General features: G+C 30.3%; 1 protein-coding gene across 1 annotated transcript in view; it reads right to left on the reverse strand.

Annotated features, from left to right (window-relative positions):
• The window catches only part of LOC122528027 (zinc finger protein 423), a 159066-nt gene that overhangs the window by 120332 nt on the left and 15403 nt on the right, over positions 1–23331 (reverse strand). Inside the window, exons 2-3 of the mRNA XM_043652701.1 lie at positions 15983–16063; positions 15686–15748 (exon numbers count right to left, since the gene is read on the reverse strand). Coding sequence (XP_043508636.1) covers positions 15686–15748; positions 15983–16063 — 144 coding nt within the window. The remainder of the gene's footprint in view (positions 1–15685; positions 15749–15982; positions 16064–23331) is intronic.

The raw sequence follows: 23331 nt of genomic DNA on the forward strand, positions 1-23331 counted from the left end.
TATCTTAATTTTTTTATTTAAATTTACAACCAATTTATTTAAACTTACAATTAAATTATCTTAATTTTTTATTTAAACTTACATTTGGTTTTGGAGACATGGTAAAGGAATTGAGCGAAAATTAACAAAACTCTCAGAAGATAAGATCTTTATAGCAAAGATGAAACAATGAGATACGAACATGATCTAGAAAAAGAATCGTTAGTATAGCCTCGGGATACTGACTCGCGCTACTTTTATCTGCTTGAGTTATCAAGTTTTATGCGTACCAGTATTCTGACGTTATTAGCGAGCCTCAAAAACTTCCTCAAAGCTTTGTCATTGTCGTGAATAACAGATGATAATTCCATCCTCCTTCTTTTCGTCATTTTTCACCAAATCGATTGGCTTCTTTCGATTTTTGTACTGCTGCCTTTCTATGTTATTTTTAAGAAAATATAAAAAGTTGAGTGTACTTCTTTTTTATTTAGATGAGATCGGTAGTATGGTAACTGACTCTTTAATATGTATTTAAATCTGCTAAATATCACATGTAGATAATTCGAGTGTTAATAACGGTATTAAAATAAAGTTGCAAACTTATGAAATTAAGATAAGGATTCTTGTAATGGCTGTTATAATTGAATGCTAACATTGGTACTCAATCTAGCGAGTAGTTCTTAATTTATTTATCTGAATTTGTCTTTCATTCGACAGAAAATAAATTATGATTAATTGTAATTTCCTTTTTCTCGATTGAGATATGATTGATTGATTGTTCTTTTCTCTTTCAATGGAATCTATAACATAATATAATAATTTCCCATTATTTTTGAAAATTAAAATAAAATCACAAACTAATACAAATCTAATACAAAAAATTTTAAAGATTTGAAAATATTCAATAAATTATTTCAAATTAATGCAATATTACATATTAAAAAATAATTTTCAAATAATATATTTCTATTATTTCTACATTATAAAATTTCAACTATGTTTGATATAAATGATTATGATGTTTTTCTGCCATTTGAAACTTGAATTCTAGATTACAAATTATTTATTCATAAATTATTGTATGCATTGTATAATATAATCACCGTATTTTGAAAGATTAAGTTACAAAAGAAGAATAAAGTTCTTGAGTTCAAGTGTTACACCTCTAATGAAACTGAAGTACCTTATTTTTAACGACTTTCTAAATTTTTCATTTGCAAATCAAAACTCGCACACTTTCAAATCTTACTAACTCTGGTTAACAGTACTTTTCATAAAAGGCACGAATTACAGTGAATCCACATAACGAGCGATTTAATATATCTGCTGTTGAACATGAAAGAGAAATCCATCAGCAAAGCAACTGACATCTTTTAACAGCACACACTAATCTGATAGAAACTTCTTCGAAACCGTGGACGTGCTCTATCGAATTGCAATTGCAATTGCAGCTACCTCGAATTTACTACCGCGAGTACAATCGCATTAGATATGAACAGCACTAGTGCCGGGAGAGCAAGTTTGTAATGATAGAATAGGAAGGTCTGGTCGCTCGAGACTGTATCCATACTTTACCGCTATAGCAGGTAATACGGTGTGTCGCGGTACACGCATCGAAACGCAAATGGGAAAAGAGAGGATCGGAAAGGGTGGCGATAGTGATAACAAAGTGCATTAGAAATGAGGGTGAATTTAACTTTGATCACGGTACCACTGCGTAAAAATATTCTACTTTTGTCTCTGCCTTCAGCGTTTTTCATTACTTGGAAATACTCGATTAACACAACTCTAGGATCAAACAGAGATCGCGAAGACATTTGAGCATATCGTAGAAATTACAATCTGCGAAAATAATAATCATTCTACGTAGAAATTCTCTCGAGACTTCCAATTACAAACTGGAGAACGTAACGCGATAGAGAACTCGGTTGAAAGAAATATCAACGCTCGTTGGTAAGAGTGTAATTGCGAAAGCAAAATACTCGTCTAACGACGAAGAAAATAATTACGCCTGGATGCGAGAATTAAAAAAACCTTGCAATTTTTGCGCCAGGTATTTTTTTCACGCTTACGCGCCGAAAACTGGTTGAATAACGCGAAGAGTAGATTTACAACTGATTAGAGTGTTTCCTCTGCAACGCATCACGTATTTTACGCGCGTGCATCTGTATTTGTGCAAGATCGTTCATTTCAAATGGATTGAACGAAATTCTTCTATACTATTTCTGTGTATTAATGAACAGTTTGATAATGAATAATAATTATTCCAAGTTTTTCTCAATTAGAAAAATCTAGAACAATTGTGTCGGATATTAAAACCAGATGTTTAAAAACTATTTATATTTTATCCAATCGAGTCATGCAGACTCGAGGCGAATAGCAGAATTAGAGCATTTAATTTCATTATAAACAATATATATATATATATATATATTTTTTTTATCGACCAAACGAGGAATTTAGAAACTTGTTTCTGTTTAAAAGAAATTCTAAAGAAAACTTACATTTGGATTAATTTAATAAAGAAATTAATTTAATAGAGGAGATTATTAAAAAATTCATAAAGGAAGAAGCAGGATAGTTTTTCGACAAACTAAATGTTTTTATCAATTGAAAATACCCAAAGAAAGGAAATATGATAATTTTTAATTAGAAAGAGAAAATATACTATAGATTTAGTTGAAAGGAGAAATTTATTAGGAATTTATTGTAGATTTTAATGTAATTTTATTATATATTAATATATTATTTCAATTTAATTAATATAATTTCCACAATCAATTATTTTTGATTCTGACAAGTTATTATGATTTGATAAGAACTCAAGCTATCATATGTTTATGAAACCGACACACTTCTAACATCATCACCATTATTGAACAGCTAGATGTTGCAGCAAGTGAAAATTTATGGTCATTATTCCAGCTTTGAACAGATATGACCATGCACGTGCACGAATTTAGGTTTATATAATGGCCTGCCGTATAATTTAGAATGGGTTATGAGATCACAGATTGTGTATAGGGAAATATTACAACTATGATTTCAAACCTTTATTCAAACCGAAATTAATTCACAAAAGCATTGTCCATGTTTCTGTATGTGCTCTGTATTTTTGACATATTCCATATAATCTTACTAAACGTGATTCTATGTTTTCTATGTGATTATATGCAGTAACTCAGTAGAATAAAACAGTCAAGCTCGCATGCGTTAGATTTTATGAAGCAAAGAAAATTTGATTTTCTTTTATCTACAATTTTTAAATGTTTGTAAATTATATCAATATTTATAGAATCGATAATGTTTTGAGAATTTGCATACTATTGGAGAAATAATTCAAAACTCTCAATATCTACATAAATAAAACCGGAAATTAAATTTACATTTTTTTCTTGGAATTTCCCACCAAATTGATTGGAAATTATCTCAATTAAGTTCACAGATTAAGAGTGGCACACAAATATATACATGTAATTATTAATTATTAATTATATATTAATTACATTCTTGTTACAACCTACTGAAAACCATAGACGTCCGCCTGATGAATCATTTCGATGATAATTTTGGGTAGTTATCGCATTTTACATGAAACTTAAATATTCACGAATGAGACTAACATTGAACAAAATAACAAAAATTTCGTTGTAATAGAAACAATTCTTTTCTCGAGTTAAAAAAGTACCATTCTAATATATGTAGACATAGAATGGTACATTGAGATACAAATTTTCTAGATACAAGGAAAAAGAGAAGAATTGTTTCAATTATTATGATGAAATTTTTAAACTATTTGACTACATTTCTGTTTATAAATATTTCATCACTTTTTATAATTTGTTGCATTTAAATGGAAGTAAAATGGTAATTACGGAATTTTAATAAAAAATACATTATGACATGTACTCACAAAAATTGTTCAAAATTTATATCAGAATCTTATCCATTGAGTCCTTCAATTATACAAGGTTCAATCTAATTCAAGAAATTCAATTCCGGGTTCAATGTTTTCTACTTGAACTCCCATCGATAACGTTCCAATCTTCGCTGTACCTTTAAAAATTCACCGGGTTAGTGAGCGATTTGAAACGTTTTTAGTTCATTGCGATCGGTTGGTACAGGTGCATTGCACGTGTAAGACGCGCATGCATCTTCAGGCCTATTCTCCACGTGTGTGTTTATCTTTGCACGTTCAGCGATCCCCTTCTCTCTTATGATGCAAAAATAAGGAAAGGGGAATCAGAGAGAGAGAGCGAGAGAGAAGGAAGAAAAGGAAGAAGAAAAGGATAAGAAGGAAGAGGAAAAGAGAGACCTAGAGTCGGTCCCAAGGGATACGTAGTGCTGTGCCATGGCCCGAGGCAGCTCGTCACCTGGGACAACCTTATATCGGAGAAGTACAGTCGCACCGAGAAAGTGCCATTGTACCTAAAGCCATTCGAGAACAACCGCGATTCCTGCCTCGAAACGATACACTCTTATAAACGATCTACAAGCTTAAAATTATACAGAAATGGAACAGTATATTTGATTGCTTATTGGTTGAATTTTTTTCACTAAAATCACGTGTATGCTGAGAATCGTTAAAACAAATCTTGAAGAAATAGTGAAAAGTATAATTGAATTTTGAGATTACAGATTACAGATTAATTATTACATCGAACTAATATTATTAATGAAATTTTACAAAAAAAAAATCATAAGCTTAAGACAATACAAACTGTGTACGAGTAACTTTTTTGGAAATTAAATAGCGTATTTTGTTTATTCGCTTATTTAGCGGAAATTTTTTAAAAAGAAATCTTTAATAAGAAATGGCTAAATTTTAACTTGAATTTTGGAAAAAGTTAGACCTTTTATTAGACTACATAATATTATTAATAAAATTTTATAAGTTATACGGTTTAAGTTACAAGTGATTATTAGAAAAAGTTTTTAAAAAATAGGAAAGAGTAATCTAACGCTAAATTTAAAAAATAGGATAATATTTATATCTTAATTTATATTTTAACAAAATTTTGCACGTTATTAGTAATAATGAATATTCTTCCTAATTAAGTACTGTTTATTAGTTGGAAATTTTGTGGATATGATGATGTGAATTTTGAAAATTGTCAACTCTTAACAATTAATAATTTTATAATTATGTATAAGTTAATGTGATAATATGATAATATAATTATTACTAACAAAGATTTTCATATTTTTATATTTATTAACAATTTTCAATTTTTAATTAATTCTTTCACAATGTTCTCATTGAACTTATTCTTAAAATATTTGGATTCCTATGTTTCTTGCAAAGCATTCTGTTAAATTGTTTACAGAAACAATATATTAACTATGAAAATCATTCACAATACATATTCTTAATCAATCTCTATAAACCGAAAACATTTCTATAAAATAATTTCTATAAAATAATTTATTTATAGTAAATATGAAGCTTTTAGCAACAAATCTTTTGCTTTCATTAATCCTTTCACTACATCAATGAAATATTTAAACCATCAATATTATGTATTCAAATCATTAACTTACTATGACTTAATATGCTAATGTATTTTAAAAATAATTAGCTGTAAGAGATATTAATAACTAAAAACAAGTGACAATGATATCTTCAAATGAACATATTGCTGTTAATTGAAATTCACAGACATCAATTGAAAACAACAATATTACTAAAGTTTCTCCATGAGATATCCAAGCTCAAGCTTTTTTTAAAAATCCTCAAAAATTTTTCCTCTCCCAAAACTCCATGATCAAATGACTTATACCTAATCCAAAAATATTAACTCATTAAATGTGGATAAAAGCCGAAAACAAAAAGATGAAATAATTAAACAACTAAAAAACAACCGAAAGAAAAGGAAAGAATGTATAACACGAATGGGAGGAAAAAAAATGTGGCGAGAGATGGAGAGAAATGAGGAGTAACGTTGAAGTACAGGTTGAAGAAGGACGAGGCAGCGAGAAGGGATGGTCGAAAGGGGGTGATGGTAGGAGGATGGAAAGTGCGAAGAGGCAGCGAGGCCAGATCCCACGGGACTCTGTGCTCTCCTCTGGCGCTGCCAGCACTCCGGGAACGCGAAAGAGTGGCAAAGGGGTGAACGGGGGGGTGCAAAGGGATGGTAGGCAGTGGGTGGTGAATGGAAGGGGAAGAGGGAGAACTAATCAGCTCGACGCATGCGCACTGGGTTGCTCCGTTGGTCTCTCGGGATTCCCCTGTCATTCCCCATAATATACCCTCTCGCCCAGCTCCCCTCGCGTGTTCTCTCCTCTGTCCCTCCCACCAGCCTTCCATCCACCTTCTTCCTCATCCCTGAGCGCCCTCTTTACCTCCGTGTCCTGTTCCTCCTGCACCTCTTGGATCTCTCACATCGTATGGCTGTACCAGCTACAGGACTTTCTAACTTCCCACGGGAAAATAGAGAACTTTCTCTCTTTCTCTCCTATCCTCTCCCTCTTTCTCTCTCTCTTTCTCACTCCCCTTTTCTTTTCTTTCTTTTTCTTGGATGTTTACTATCTCGATATTTTAGCAAGCTTTTATTTTTAGTTTTTAAACTTTTTTTAGTTTTCATTTTGGAAACTCGCTGTTTGGATTGATGAATCCATTTATCGATTTGGAAAAGTCGAAAAATGTTCGTTGAAACATTGATTTAGATACTTTTTGTTGAGACACTTTTCGTTGGTTTTTCTGCACAGAAATCATATCTCGTTCTGTTTCGAATTATTAGGTTCAAAAGTGAGTAAACAAAGTTACAAATTACTGTTGTAGATTTTGACGTCAATCTGATTTTGATGAAGGTTGTTAAAAAAGTTGAGGAATTTTTGTTTGATTCTAGAATTTGAAATTTCTTGGATGTTTTGTAAGTTGTTTTAACTTTGGCAATGTTATACGGATAAGCTATTTTATTTTTAATAAAATAATTAAATAATCGTAGAATCGAATGAATTATTGTTGACTGTATAACTTCATTCAGGAACTAGATATTCGTAGAATGCTCCACCTATCTAAAATATATTATTTTATTGAGAAAGTCAAATCAAAATTTGAATCTAATTTTAAAACACTGAAAGGAACAATTTTCTTTATTTATAAAAAATAGAATAACAATGAATCATCATTTCTAGTTTTGATATGAAAGTTAGGAAACAATAATTGTTACAAGTATAATATTACAGTAATAAAATAAAAATTGAACGTATAAATTAATTTTGTGAATTTGTATTTATTCATTTCTATTTTAGTTAAAATATTTTCTCGTTGCAGATATTTTAAAAAATACCATCTTCATTTACGGAATTTCATATTTAGCCAATGGAGATTTTAATGATTAAATTTATGTATATCACGTGACAAATGACAGTTTTATTTTGTCAAAAAAGACAAGTTTACATTACACAATTAATATAATAGCACATGCACACACACAAAATAATTTAAATAAATACAATAAAATTTAGAAGAAATAATTAAATAAGAATGAAATAAAATAAATAAGATAAAATTAGAAAATAATAAATATAGCTCGATATTTATTGAGAAGAGAATAAATGAAATGAAATCCGAAAATAATAGATATAGTTTTAAGTCATATAGTGATTTAATAATGAAGATAAGAATGATTCCTTAAAAATCGTCAAATAAAAACGTCGAGTTGGTGTTTGTGACGAATTGAAATCTCTAACATTAAGAAAATGGGGGATCTCGGTTCTCCCAGTGGAAAGAGGTCGGAAGGTCCTCCAACCTGATGGTGGGCGACGAAAAATGAGAGGAAGATAGGAAGATTATGCGAAAGCTGTTCGGGAAGTCGTGTCTTTTCTGTCTGTTAAATAATGCTGATGAGTACGAACATATTTATTCCCAGAACGAAGTTCTAATTTCTTCAAAAATATATAATAAAATACAAATTAATATTACAAACATTAATTTAAAAAAAACTCTCGTCAAGTGTGAAAAATTTTATCAATTAAAATAAATTTTTCGGAGTACTTTGATGTTTAATACAATCATTTTATATTTTCTCTTTTAGTTTCTCACGATTTATCAATTAGTTTATTCTTTTTTCATTTAACAGTTAACACAAATTTTTGTGAAAATGATTAAATGAGTATATGAGTATCTACATAAAATGATTATATGATTTTTGTAAATGAATAATGAAAATAGGTACAAAATACACCTATTTATTGCAATTTCTAAAATATAACTACATTTTAATATAAAGTATCGTAGCTTGAATTCGTAAAGATTAATGGCGAAAATGATTGCCACTTGATTGTCAAGTATTTGACAATTACGTTTATAAATTATAAATATTTACTACAAAATATTTTGAGTATACAAGAGTTACAAAATTTGAAAAACCTAATCTATTAATTGAATTATTATACAGGGTGTTCCCGGGTTAAATCGCCAAAAAGTTACGATCGTAAAACAAATTTTTCTTCTATAAGTATGCTCGTAAACGCATTCATCAAGAGATATTTACTACTAAAGTTGTAGGACTTAGTAACGTATGCCATCGAAATAATTCAGATTTATTACGTATATTACTAAAGAAAATTGTTGTATTTATTATTAAAAATAATTGTAATTATTACATATGTTGTTCAAAATGATTACATTCAGCTTGGAGACAAGCGTTACACCTATCAATAACAGAAGAAGTAGCCGATTGACACTGTACGCCTATTATTTCGTTACACGCTTGCATTATTCTCAATTTTAATGTTTCAATGTTTGTTTAACAAATTGATGTTACCGGAAAAAACTCCATTGAAGTTAGTTCCGGAGAATTGACAGCTCTAGCACGAGCGATCCATCTTCCGGGAAAAAGAATATTAACCACTTGCGCTGGCAACCGATTGCGGACCATAACGAGTGACCAAATTGTATACAATAATTCGTCGCTTTCTTTTTGAACTCGTCGGTATGATATTACTAAATTTATTATTTGTTTTGCCTGGGTTATACTTAAATATACTTAAAATTGAGAAAATATCGCAATTTTGGAACAAAAGAATTCTTGACGTGCGTGGCACGTCATTCCAGCGCAAGAGGTTAACTCTTTTCGCTGGCAACTGATTGCGGACCATAACGAGTGACCAAAAACCGTATGCAATAATTCGTCGCTTTCTTTTTCTTTTGAACTCGTCGGTATGATATTACTAGATAGCAATTATTGAGAAGCAACAAATTTATTATTTGTTTCATCCGGGTTATACTTATATATACTTAAAATTGAGAAAATATTGCAATTTTGGGACAAAAAATTCTCGACGTGCGTGGCACGTCATTCCAGCGCAAGAGGTTAAACTCTTTCAGCTGGCAACTGATTGCGGACTATAACGAGTGACCAAAAACCGTATGCAATAATTCGTCGCTTTCTTTTTCTTTTGAACTCGTCGGTATGATATTATTAGATAGCAATTAATGAGAAGTAATAAATTTATTATTTGTTTTACTCGGGTTATACTTAAATATACTTAAAATTGAGAAAATATTGCAATTTTGGGACAAAAAATTCTCGACATGCGTGGCACGTCATTCCAGCGCAAGAGGATAAACTCCTTCAGCTGGCAACTGATTGCGGACCATAACGAGTGACCAAAAACCGTATGCAATAATTCGTCGCTTTCCTTTTCACCTTGTCGGTACGTCACTGGATAGAAATTACTAAGAATAAATTTATTATTTGTTGTTGCTTGGGTTATATTTAAATATACTTGAAACTGAGAAAACATTGCAATTTTGGGATAAAAAATTCTCGACGCGCGCGGCACATCATTTCAGCGTAAGTTAAATTCCTTTACCATCCAATCGAAAGCACAAGGAATGTTTTCTACAAGATCATAATAATCATTGGCCAAAAATTCGAAAAATCCATTCGCATTCGAGCGACTTGGTAGAAAATGAGGCCCGATTAAAGTATTGTTGAGTATACCTAACCACACGTTACATTGAAAACCGGATTGCTCGAGGATTTTCTTGTGACCAAATATGACTGTTTCTTTGGTTGAGTACCTTGCCTAGTAAGCTTATCTGTCCCAATAATTTTAATCGGAAATTGTGGCTCATTGCTCGTTTGGAGCAAAATACTTTTCTGCGTGATATATCAGATGGTAATAAATTTTGGACACGCTGAAGGAGAAAAGGATAACGTCTGTCCACTACAAGTATCTTCCATATCACTGTGTAATGAAATTCCTAACTCACAGATCTTCGGACACTTGTTGATGAGTTGCGATCGAAATGTTGATGATTAAATGAGTTCATTTCGCAACGGTGCAAAAACTCCTTCAGCTCGGGATTCCACATTAACTGATCCAGTTCGCTTGAATCTTTGATTAAAGTTAAAGAAAATATCTTTTTTATCTTCTCCTTGGAAATCGCACAGCACATTTACGACGAGCAGCATTGGCATTTCCATCGCAGAATCAGTACACATACGAGGCATGATTAGTTGATTAGTTTACTCTACCGAAGTATTCAGTAAACTAACAGTTACTCAGAACAAATGAAAGGAGCTTTGTTTGCAGTGCAAACATCAACACATTTCTTTGATCTTGAAAACACAGATATTTCAATGTTATCCATTTCTAACTCTTAATAAATTTAGAAGTAAATATCTCTTGAAGGAAGCATTAGCGAGCATACATCCAGAGGAAGAATTTGTTTGTTTTGGGGTCCTAAATTCTAAGTTTGGCGATTTAAAACCCTGTATATATTCTTTAACATGCATAACATATCTCTGACATAATTCTCACTAAATATAGAAGCTTGTTAATATAATGTAAAATTAACAATAATTGTACAAATTACAAAACACTGTATATGTACGTTGTATGTGTTAAATAGTTAACGCAACGATCAACAAATAGCAGCCTTCTTTCCAACTCTCCTGAATCATTTCCAAAAACAGAGATATCCTCTGCATAAATTTAATCCTCAAAAAAAGTCCAACAGCATGTCTTTTTGTTAACCTAATTGACGAAAGGAAAATTCGAAATAAAGCAAAATCGATAAAGAAACACAAATGCGAAAATGTTCGAATAATTGAAACCTGACTCACTTGCAATAGAAACTCTTTCCATGGGTAGGAAAAGAAAGAAAAGAACAAACGGAAACTTCGATATTCTTTCGTTGATTATTGATACAAGGCGTTAACCTATCTCATCTCTACGATCTTCAAGATGAAATATTCTCAGGATAATTATCGTTGTATTATTATTTTTACATTCTATTAACTAACTATTAGAAAAAAATCAATGTATATTTTGTTTGTATAAATGATCAATTTTAAAAGTTCATAATTCTTTAATAAATATTTGAATATTAACTTTTAATTGTTATTTAGCGAAGTTTAGAACCTACTAGAACCTAAAAGTTTTAAGGTCCTTCAATATCTTTCGAACGTAACTTAAGAATTGAAAAGCCACAAAACTAAATAGTTAGGAATTCACACACATCAGTCTAAATTTTTTGAAATCTAAGAGTTCTAAAAATTTATTAAGTGATATACCAAGATCTCACGGCTCAAAAATTTCAGCAATTTAAAAATTTCGTGATCCTGTAATCAACATTATGAATACTCAAAAATCTTGGCAATTCTAAAATTTGTATTAATTGACATTCTCTCGCTTGATCAAAGAATTCCAAAATTCTCGAATCGACACTTCAAAAATTAAATATTCCAAAAGTTCAGTAATCTTCATAAATCAATTCGGAATTCTTTCCGAAATTTAAACCAAAGATTCTTGAAAAAAAATTTAACACTCTAAAATTTCAGTACCAAACTAATTCAAGCTGCTTTGAACCTGAAAACTCGAAAATCCGAATCGATATTCTACAAGCCCTAAATACCCTAAACGTGGTACACCGTCATCTTCAACTATCCAATCCTCGATTACGCTGTTTCATCAAGAAGCAACGACGAGTTAATAAACACAGCTGGAAAACTCGTACCGCTAACGTTGCGTCATTTTATTCCTCCGTAATGAGCAGCAATGGAACTTCCAAGCAAGAAAGATAGATATAGAAACCGTGTATTAAAGAAACGGAGGAGCCTCGATGTTTCCACTCGAGTAGCAACGGCAGCCACACTGTATACCGTTCTATACGAAAGAAAAAGCGAATAAGAGAGCTAGAGAAGGGAGCGAGTGGAAAGGAGAGAGAAACCATCGAGGCATCTCCCTTGGGAGTCGGCGGCCTCCTCTGGGATACAACCTCGTTCCGAGCTTCTCCAAGCCGGTTTTACCTTGGAGTATAAAGCGGACGCAAGTACACTTGGCGAAAGGTAAGCTGAAATAATAATCGGCTGGTACAGGGAAGAACGGATAAAAGTCGGATCTCGCTTCTCCTCGGGGAGGAAGAGCAGATATCTCTCTCGGATATGCGGAAAAGGAAGGAATCTTTCGTTGCGAGCGGTTGTTGCTTCTTCGCCGTTGCCAGTATGGCTTGGGTTATGTAAGAACAGCCAACAAAATTTTATGGGGTCGAGGATTGCCAGAATTGTTAGGTGAGATTATACGAGGCTTCTTCAGTTCCCCGTGTAAACGCAAGGAAGTGCTAAATGCTAGAAATTTGTTTCAAGAACGTCATGGAAAAGAACTGATGAGTGTGGCGGATTTTGTGGCGGGTTTATTTAAATTGAAGAATTTTTATTATTTCAGTTGAATATTTGATTAACAGAAGCGAGAAAGTTGTATACTCACGATGAATGAGAGAGTAAAAAAATTAATGGATAAAAGTTGTCCTTTAGTGAAGAAGACGAGCGACGTTTTTTTAGATTTAGATTGATTTAATTTAAAGAAATTCCATTATATTATTTGAAAATCAATGGGAGTTAAAATGCTGTATGTTTATGTTAATGAAATTTGAAAATAAAGGAACTTGGATTATATTTTACTTGAATTAGCATAGTATTGAAATTACTGGTATTTTAAGCTTTTAGAATGTTTCCATGCAATTATTGAAGTGTTACAATTTTTGGTATATCTAGATATTAAATACTGAATTGATCGAATTGCGTTTATAGATATAATCGTCAAAAGGCTAGAATATTTAATTTTAGTTTAAAAAATTGTTTCAGAATCTTTAATCATGACTTTTGATACCAGTTGCAAATATACTAGAATGTTTAACTATGGTTCTTCAAATAACTATTGTTCTTCAATAACTATAATTTTATAATCCTGAAATCTTATTGAAAGATTAAAAACAAAATGTTACACTCCAAAATATCCAAAATTGCACGAGTTTATTTCGATGCGATATAATTCGCTTAATCAAAATTTATCGCTTTATTAGCTTCAACGTTTCATCGTTACGAATGGACAATTTTTCGGTTAATGTCCCATTCATTGTCAAGCATAATGACTTTTATGCAATTTTTTCTTTTTCTTTTTTTTTTTTATTTATAGCTACACAAACATGTTGTAGCAAACTACGCAATAAAATGAAAAGAAATAGAATGACGTATTGAGAAAACATTCAAGGTCTATATCACTAAGGTACTATTGTTCCCTAGCTATACTATCAAAAGGATATATCGATATAACAAGCATGGTTGGATCACCTTTGCCACCTGAGCCCCTATTACCATTCTGAAAGGAATTGCTCCGGCTAGCAATTCTTCTCCACCCCATATACTATGTACCACGTGCGTGACTAGAAATATCCCTTACTAGTCGCTTAACGATACTACGTATAGGCTATCACCATCAAATAGATATAGTTAATAATGGATAATGGTCAAATTTAATCGTTATTAAATCGATATTTCAAGAATTATAATCATGTTAATTCATACTTGTGCATTTTAACTGTTGAATATTATAAATAGAATCTTACTAGTCGCTTAACGATACTACATATAGGCTGTCACGATCAACTAAATATAGTTAATAATGGATAATGGTCAAATTTAATCGTTATTAAATCGATATTTCAAGAATTATAATCATATTAATTCATGCTTGTGCATTTTAACTGTTGAATATTAAAATTAGGTTAATATTAAAATAGATATAGTTAATAATGGATAATGGTCAAATTTAATCGTTATTAAATCGATATTTCAAGAATTATAATCATGTTAATTCATACTTGTGCATTTTAACTGTTGAATATTATAAATAGAATCTTACTAGTCGCTTAACGATACTACATATAGACTGTCACGATCAACTAAATATAGTTAATAATGGATAATGGTCAAATTTAATCGTTATTAAATCGATATTTCAAGAATTATAATCATGTTAATTCATACGTGTGCATTTTAACTGTTGAATATTATAAATAGAATCTTACTAGTCGCTTAACGATACTTAAACGTTATTAAATCGATATTTCAAGAATTATAATCATGTTAATTCATACTTGTGCATTTTAACTGTTGAATATCACAAATAGAACATTATATAGAATTTATATTTAAACTCTATATACTGGTATAAATCAATTAGTATAATAATCGAAAGAGGAGGAAAAATTAAAATATATAACTTTATAAAGATTTAAGTAATACTTTATAAATATGTAAGTCATAAGATAATAATTTAAATAATTCATTCAAATTTTACGTTTTTAATTTAAATTACATTTCGGACATTTAATGTTCCTCATCGTGTAAAATGTAGATGAGAAAATGAAATTATCCCCATGTTTTATAATCATCGTTTCAAAACAATATTTATCATTTTAAAAAACACATAAGATGCAGCAGATGTACACTTCCGCAGAGGTTCTATTACTCTTTCTTGAAATTTATGATGCTGACAATTAAAAGGAAACTATTGAGCAAAAGCTTGAGCAAAGTAACCTAAAGGATGCAGCCGAGGATTTAATTTCCTCAATTTCTTCCTTCCCATCGTCCAACATATGTAACGTATCGAGGACAAATTTCAAGCGATCGAGATGAAAACGATCTCGTTGGGAAAGCAAAGACGTGCGTCGAAGATGCACACGTGACACGCGGAAGAATCCTTCGGGACAAAGGAATCCCATATTCATAGGGTCTAAGGTGAGTGGTACGTTTCTTGAACGGCGACTACGAACAATGACGATATGTCTGAACGCATTGTTGCGTCGTGAGGCAATGTCCCGCGAGGACTGATAAAAGTAATGCACCAGAATGCGGCAGAATGTACCGACCGTGCTTCCCTCAATTCCTGGCCCATTGTTACATCTACATAACGATAGTCGTCTGCCGGCAGTGCTTCATTATCCCGAGTATATTCGATGCTCTGTAGAAGTAGATGCTCGTGAAAACCGATTCTTCCTTCTCTCTGGGTTAACACGTTACTATATCCAACTAAAATTAACACTAAAGCTAACGAACGGTACCGAATCCAATAAGACGACGAAATATCTGATATAACCGTCTGTAACTTTTTGTTTGGTAGCAAACGATAGAAACAATTATAAAAGTGTACAATAAGTTATAAAATTATAGTGATGATTTTTATATTATTTTTTGTGTTTTCGTGTTTTTGTAAATCAAATTACTAATTTTGTCTATTCATTGCCTTTGCCAATTAAAGTTCCTGCGAGCATTTTATAAATGGTCACATTTCAAACTACCAAAAGGTAGGTTTTATCTACCAATAATTTAACAAATAATGAACACTAAATCTAAAATTTATAGAGAAATCTCGACAATGTAAAATCTACAGAATCCAGAATCCATCTTACCTTCCGAATGTCGACTGAAAGCTCTCTGCAGCTCTTCTTCTTCCTCTTCTTCCTCTTCATCCTCTGTAAAAAGAAAAAAAAATTCCATATCATAAATCAACGATTCGTAGTGATATAATATAATATTCTACAGATTAAGATTAATAATATTACATAACATTCAATGACATTACTAATAATTCCTATTTAAAAAGAAATACTACAAACAAACAAAAGTAAAATAACGAAAATCCAGTTAACCGTCTAAATTTAACATAAACGTTGGCTAACGACGAGAAAGTATTTAGTAACACTCACGCTTAATTCCCGTTGTCTCATTATCCTGCTCGGTTACCTCTAGGACATTCTGCTCGTTCCCGTCGTCCCACTCTTCGTCTCCTGTGGAGAGACAAGCAACCATTAATTCCGTTTCATTTGCATATCAGCCTCGAAGAATAAAATCTGTATTTGCGAAGGAAAGAAGAAAAAAAAGATGAGGAAGAAAAGAGCAGCAACGAGCTACGAAATTGTAATTCTTCTCCCTTTGGAGCATGTGAACATTGCATTCCATAAGATACATGTGCATACAGGGTGCCTCAAGCAACTGTAACTAAAATAAAGACAAACTTGACATTATATAAATTTATGAATTTTGTATTTGAATGGTAATTCATTCTTTATATTATTTGTTTGTTGATAAACAAATTCAATCGACATGTAAAAATATAATAAAATAGGCAAAGTATTCAGAATTGTACGAAATGTTCCAATTTTTATTTTGAGATCGAGAAGAGGAAAATTATATGTAGAAAAATAAACCGAAAATACAAAACAAATTTTTCTCATGTGACGCTCAAGAAGGTTTTCAAAATTCAGAAAATCGAGTTTGAAGATTTGTCAGATATACTTGAAGTATTTCATACTTGAAAAGAGCGAATAATCGACAGAAGATTATTATTTCTTAAATCGTTTTGTTTTCGACAAAATTAAAACTTCAACATTTATCAAGTATACGCGCACCAAGGCAATTTTTAATAAAACATATTTTCTTGGAAATAAAATCTTAAACTGAAAATTTTATTCTACATATTTTATTCTACTTATTCTTATAAATATGTATGTAAAATATACTCATATCGATTATTTATTCTTAACTAGTATGAAATTAATTAAGTTTATATATACTTGAAAAAAATTTGAAACAAGTTTTTCTCGAAAACATAGTTTCAACTGAAAAAAATGTTATTCTTTTTTTTTTATTATTTTTGTATGTAGAATCATTTCTTTTCTGATTATGCCATGAAAACTGGGACACCCTGTAATATTTTGAGGATGAACCAAATTTCTATACACTGAGGATGAACAAAAAATTTCTCTCGTTGCATAGGTATAACAATCCTATAAAAAAAGATAAAACACACGGATTTTATTTACAATTGGAAATTTTTTATTTACAATTGTATCATCTTTTAATGAAGAAAGCAAATGAAATAAGATCAAGTCTTTCTTCGCAAATTAACCAATTATAAGTTTAAATTCCAAATAAATAAATATAAAAATACAGTACAAAGCAAAATTAAATGGTAAATTAAATATAGTATAATAAATTAAAAATAAAATACATCTTTTTTTAAATGTTACTTTATACTTTTGCACGTACTAATTATTTTTCTTTAGCTTCTAAGGAAAGAATGTGCTAATGTATGTATATGCATCTCAGATCACTGTATTGTTCCAGTATGTCTTCATGCAGAGTGTCCCAGATTTAAGATGCCAAACTTTATCAATATATTTTATAGGTCTAAATAAGAAAGAAATTATATAATCCCTTGTTAAAGAATTAGATAAATTATTTAGTTCTTTAACATTAAAGTTAAACAAAACAAAAATACGAATTTGGAAGGAACTTAAAATTACTATTGGTAGAAATAATTAGTATTAGGTGATTAGTAATGATAATTAATATTAATTTAATGACTGCAGATAATAAAGCTCGCATAAAACTATATATGCAAATATTGTTTAACTATTTTCTTCAAATTCCGTGTTTTTTATAACTTTTAAATTTATAATTTTTTAATGAAGTATTAAACAATCTATGTTTACATAACTTTTTTTTTTTATTTAGACCTATATAGAATATATTGATAAAGTTTGTCACTTTTCGGGACACCCTGTATATACGTGTGTATGCATGTAAATGAATATGAATTCCAAGTTACACGGCGAGAAACGATTAATAATAATACGCTTTTTGCAGACTGTTCAGCAGCGGATGAACAAGATTTGTGCGCCGAATGTAACGACGCGAATAAGTTTAGCTTTAACGAACTACGTTTCATAGTGAAATACTGGATGGATGTGTAAGGTACAAGTAAAATTATTAATGATACATTATTAAACTAAACTAATTAAAATAGATGATTCTTTTCGTCAAGATTCTTACCACTATTATTAAATTAATATAACAATAAATTCTTGTTTTTTTATTATTAAATGAAAAATTTTAACTTTTTTCAGTAAATAAGTTTAATTGGTTTTAAAATAAATAATAAAATTATTCTACTTATTATTATTCTATTTATACTTAAATAAATTCATCACCTAAATATATAAATATATCTATCATTCTCTCAAAAATATGTTTTTAAATTTCTCTAAAAAAAAAATTACTTACTTCTGTTAATAGTATAGTAACGAGATACCATAAACAATCATAAATTACAAGATGAATTTTCGAAAGTAATGTTTACAACATCGCTATTTGCTTTCAATTCCTAATTTATACAGTCAATCAATATGTTGATGTTTTATAATTTATAAACAATCACAGTCTCAAACACTCATGTTTACTATCATCATTTTTCACTTATAAATCTGACCTACGTAACTTCTGAACAACTAAAATTTCAGTCTCGCTATAACAGATCCTCGTTTACATAAAAGTTCAAATCAATTTATTCTTCCGGCCGAAAATAAAAAAAAAGAAGAAGAAATAGAGGAAGAAACAAGTCTGCATTCGACACCTTGGAAAACAGTGACAATCGGTCGGAGTGGCAAGTTTATTCTGTGAAAAGCTGGTTTGGGAGAGAGTTTGACTGGAGCAAGATGAAAAAGAGAGAGAGAGAGAGAGAGAATGTGTGTGTGGATACAAAATAACAAACGACCTGTTGGCTACGTGGACAAGAGTGTAATTTTTTAAGTTTAATTTTGTGGTCCCACGTGACAAACGGATGGCTCTACTATACGGCAGTCCACGTCAGTACGGTGCGTGGACATATTTCATGTTGAAAACAAGGCTCGTCGTTTCATGTTTGATGATGTACAAGCAACAAACCGTTGCCTCGCGCGAGCCAACTTGCTGATTTACTCTGTTACGCTACGATGGAATTCGCGATCGATCGTTTTGCTACCTCGTTTCCCTCATGTTTTCAAATGAACAATATAGCATTTGTTCTACACTGTTCACATTAAATGTATTCTGCTCTTTCGTGTACAATGTTCTTCTTTTCTTTCGTGTATAAATTGGTAAAACGATTCTTGATAGGTTTTAATAGTGTAAAAAAGGAATGATATTTTCGGAACAATGTCAGCCACCTTTTCATTGGAGCTCTTTAAAGGCAAAATTTGCAAAAAGTAAACAGTATTAATATAAGTTTCAGCTTTATTTCTCAAATTTAAAAGATATTTCAAAGTAACATTGTTCAGATGCGAATATTATTTACACCATTATTATTATAATCCATAATACTATTTACACCATTATTATTATAATATTAGCATAAGTTTTTATCATTTTTATCTTATGTTTACTTTTATGCGTACTATTATACATATATTATGTGTATACTATCTTATGTATGCTATTGCTCTCTTTTCAGAAGGTGAATATTGAAAGAAGACAATAGAAATTATGAACAACGAATAAGTACAATTATTAGATTTGATAAAAATTTTCTTATATCAAAGCTACTACAATATAAAGAATGACAATAAAAAATTCATCACAGGTTTTAAAGATCTTATTTAACGAAGAATGCCAATCATTCAATTTTGATATACTACAGATTATAATATAAAATCAATATCTAAAATCATTAAACATATGAAGAAGAAAAGAAACGTAAAGAATTCCTTTTCTTCTTTCTAACGTGACAATCGCGAAACTTTGATATACATGAAAAAAATCTAACAGGTTATTATCTATAGTTACATATATTATTATCGTTTCTCTAAATCTTTGACAGTGTTGTGAATTTAAAAATTGAAAATAATTGGTGAAAAGTAAAATTTTTTGAATGTGTTAGAAATGTAAAATCGAAGTCTTAATAGTTTGTGTCGGTAATAATTAATAAATGTCTAACAATCAGTTTTACATATAATTAAGACAACATAACGTGTATACTAGCAACAACTTTAACTTTTTTTTCAATAAAGACATTTTTTTAAAGATATCTCAATTATATTCCATTATTTTGTTTTACATAGAACGACGAGAGGAATATATGTGTAAAAAAAAGTATGCATTTCCATTTAAAAAAATAATGCAATTGTTCATTGCACATACGCTATTGCACTTCTAAAAAAAAACATAGTCCTACGGATGTAATATTCGTGCCATTTATCTTTCTTCTTTGATATTTTTTTTTTTTTTTTGTAATTAAACTGGTAACAGAGTTATAATCTGAAACAATTACACAATGTATAACACTGCAGTAATGTTATTAAAGAACGATGACAAAATTCACATGTTAAAGAATACCACTAATATTATATTATTAAAGAGTAATAAAATAGTTAGAATATAGAATCAACGCTTAAATTTCTAAAACAACGAAGAAGGAAATCAACATAAAAAGTTTCTCCTGCTCTTCAACACGATAATCACGAAACTTTGATGAAGACCCCATAGCTCAGGAAAGGAAGCTCATCTACCAGAGAAAAGTTTCCGACCGCTGCCTTATTTTTTATATCGTTAATACAAGGAAATGTCACAGAATGGTTCTTGTAAAACAATTGAATTATTAATACATACGTTTTCTTTATAACTTTATTGCTTTATAGAATATTTTGGGTTAATTATGATTAGAACAATATTTATGGAAGTAAGTGATTCACCCTATTTTGAATCGAACACAACAACTGAACTGACTTTATGGAGTGTTAAATTTTAGGTACTAATGGTGCAGGTAGCTGTTGCAATAAGTTTTCATGGCTTGAAATATATGTATATGTATTCACTGACAAATTTTCATTGTCGACAAAGGAGTATATCATGTTAAAATAAAAGTATCAGAAAATGGACAAATAGAAGGAGTTGAACATTGAATTACGTAGTGCGATATACAGTTTGGATTCAGAGCGGATTTATAGCTCGACAATTAAAATTATCGAAAACAATTGTTCATGGCACCATTATGGAGTTCATCACCTCTGGCACTTATGAATCAAAAGAACGATGTAGAAAATAAAGAGTAAAAAAGCAAAATAGATGATCATCGTTCCTCATGAAAAAAAAAACCTAAGAGAACTCTAAAATATATGAGAAGACCCTAAAAAAGTAGTACTAGAAATTCGTGCAAAATCAAATAGCACACGTTCAAATCCATGACTACCATACATATGTACATACATACGTTTCCGGAATGCTGAATTAATGGAATGAATTGCAGTACGAAAACCGTTTCTTACAACTTAGATCACGGAATGAACGTTTCTCTACAGCAAGATTTTGCAAGAATTTATGATATTTTAAATAAGCAATATTATAAAAAAATTCTAAAACATCATCCCATAACGCTTTATGGCTCGAAAGTTCATACTGCAACAAGATAACAATCCAAAATATACTGTAAAACTGTGCTGTGATTTTTTAAGACAAAAAAGAAGAGGGGAAAATATTATATGACATAACTTGGCTACTTGGAATCAACTGATTGTAATTGAACTGCTTTGGGATCATCTAGACAAAAACGAGAGACAACACTGCTCAAAATTTAAAGAAGATGGCTTGAAATAACATTTGGCTCATAAATAATAGAAAAAAATTAACAAAAAGCTTTACTTTGTATAAAGCGAATAAAGGAAAAGACAGTGTAATATATATATTACATATTATATATTATATACCCATATCCCACTAATAATATACATTCATGGCGATTTAATTGATCATTCTGGTTAATTGGCATTTTCATTACAAAGTGATTGGAAACTTTTCAACGGCATACGTATGTTCATCGAGTAAGAGCTCTATGAAAAGGAAAACATACTTCTTCTATGGGTGGAACATTAGCCTGGAGACGTGAAACAATGAGCGTACCGAAGCGAGGGATGGAAGATGCTAAGTCTTAAATATTCTACAAGACATCAAGTCAAGGCAGCACGCTACACCTAGCACCCTTGAATTAAACCTTTGCACCCTCTGTCAGATGTCAAGCTGCTTCCATCGAGCAGCTCCCGCGTTTCATGCCACCTAGGATACCACGAGTTAATGCTTCATCCATCATCGAGAACTCTTACTGGGAAACACTTTTCCATCAGTCCTTTCTACATTGTCTTCCTAATTGCTCTTCCAAACTTTTACTCCGTTCCGCTGTTATTCTGCTTAAAAGGCTTAATCAACTATTTTATCTTTAACTCTTCCGACAAGAGTGATAATAGAATATCAATTTTTGGAGTTTAGAATTTATGTTATTTAGAATAATTGTAATCTTAATTTAGATTAATTGTAATTTAGAATCAGTATTTTTGTTAAGTTTATATTGTTTATAGGTAAATTGAGATCCAAAATAAAATATTCGAAATTCTAGAATTCTTTTTCAAATTTTTTATTGAAAAGAGACTTAAAGATTTGACTGAATAAATAATTTGTTTAAAGTACTTCTCTTTCATTACATTGAAGTTGTTCGTCACAAACTATAACTTTGCATAAAAATGAATAATATGCATAAAAATGTTGCAATCTTGATCATGTAAAATACCTATAGAATAAATAATTATATGAAACAATCTAAATTAAACGCAAGTAATTGAGAGTCAATATTATGAGCATCGCTCACTAAACTTAAATCCAAGCTTGAATTTATATAGAAAATTTAAAATTTTATTTCGATCCACAAATCATTGCAATTTCTATAAGCATCCGCGATTCTATAATAAAATAATTAACAAATTATCAATTGCATTTAACTACGTTCAATCTTTAATACATATTATTTATTAAATATTTTTTTAATTCTGTGCAATAGCGGATCGAATTCTTGCAGAATCCGAAATTAAAGACTTTCCAATAATTGAAGTAAAGTAAATAACAACTAATTTTACGAAAACTTTATTGCACAGTTTTAATATAGAAAAGTATGTAATCACTAAGAATGTAAATGATTATTGACTTCCGTATATATATATATATATGTAAACTGTTTTATTACTTCATCATATGACAACGATCTAGTTATGTTATTTTCAGTTGATAAAATAATGAAAAACTTCAATCTTTTCTTTCACGTCAACTTTTTGTTATTGATATTTTGAAGAACATTTTTTTTCCTTGGTAATGGATATTGTTAAAACTAAATATATCAGTTTGACAAAAATTTTTATCCCAGTCTTTGCTAACAAGTATATCAATCGTTTAGTCATGATTTTGACAAACACTTTTGAAA

The sequence above is a fragment of the Frieseomelitta varia genome, unplaced genomic scaffold, assembly GCF_011392965.1.
Source record: "Frieseomelitta varia isolate USP_RPSP 00005682 unplaced genomic scaffold, Fvar_1.2 scaffold_244, whole genome shotgun sequence".
NCBI classification, from domain to species: Eukaryota; Metazoa; Arthropoda; class Insecta; order Hymenoptera; family Apidae; genus Frieseomelitta; species Frieseomelitta varia.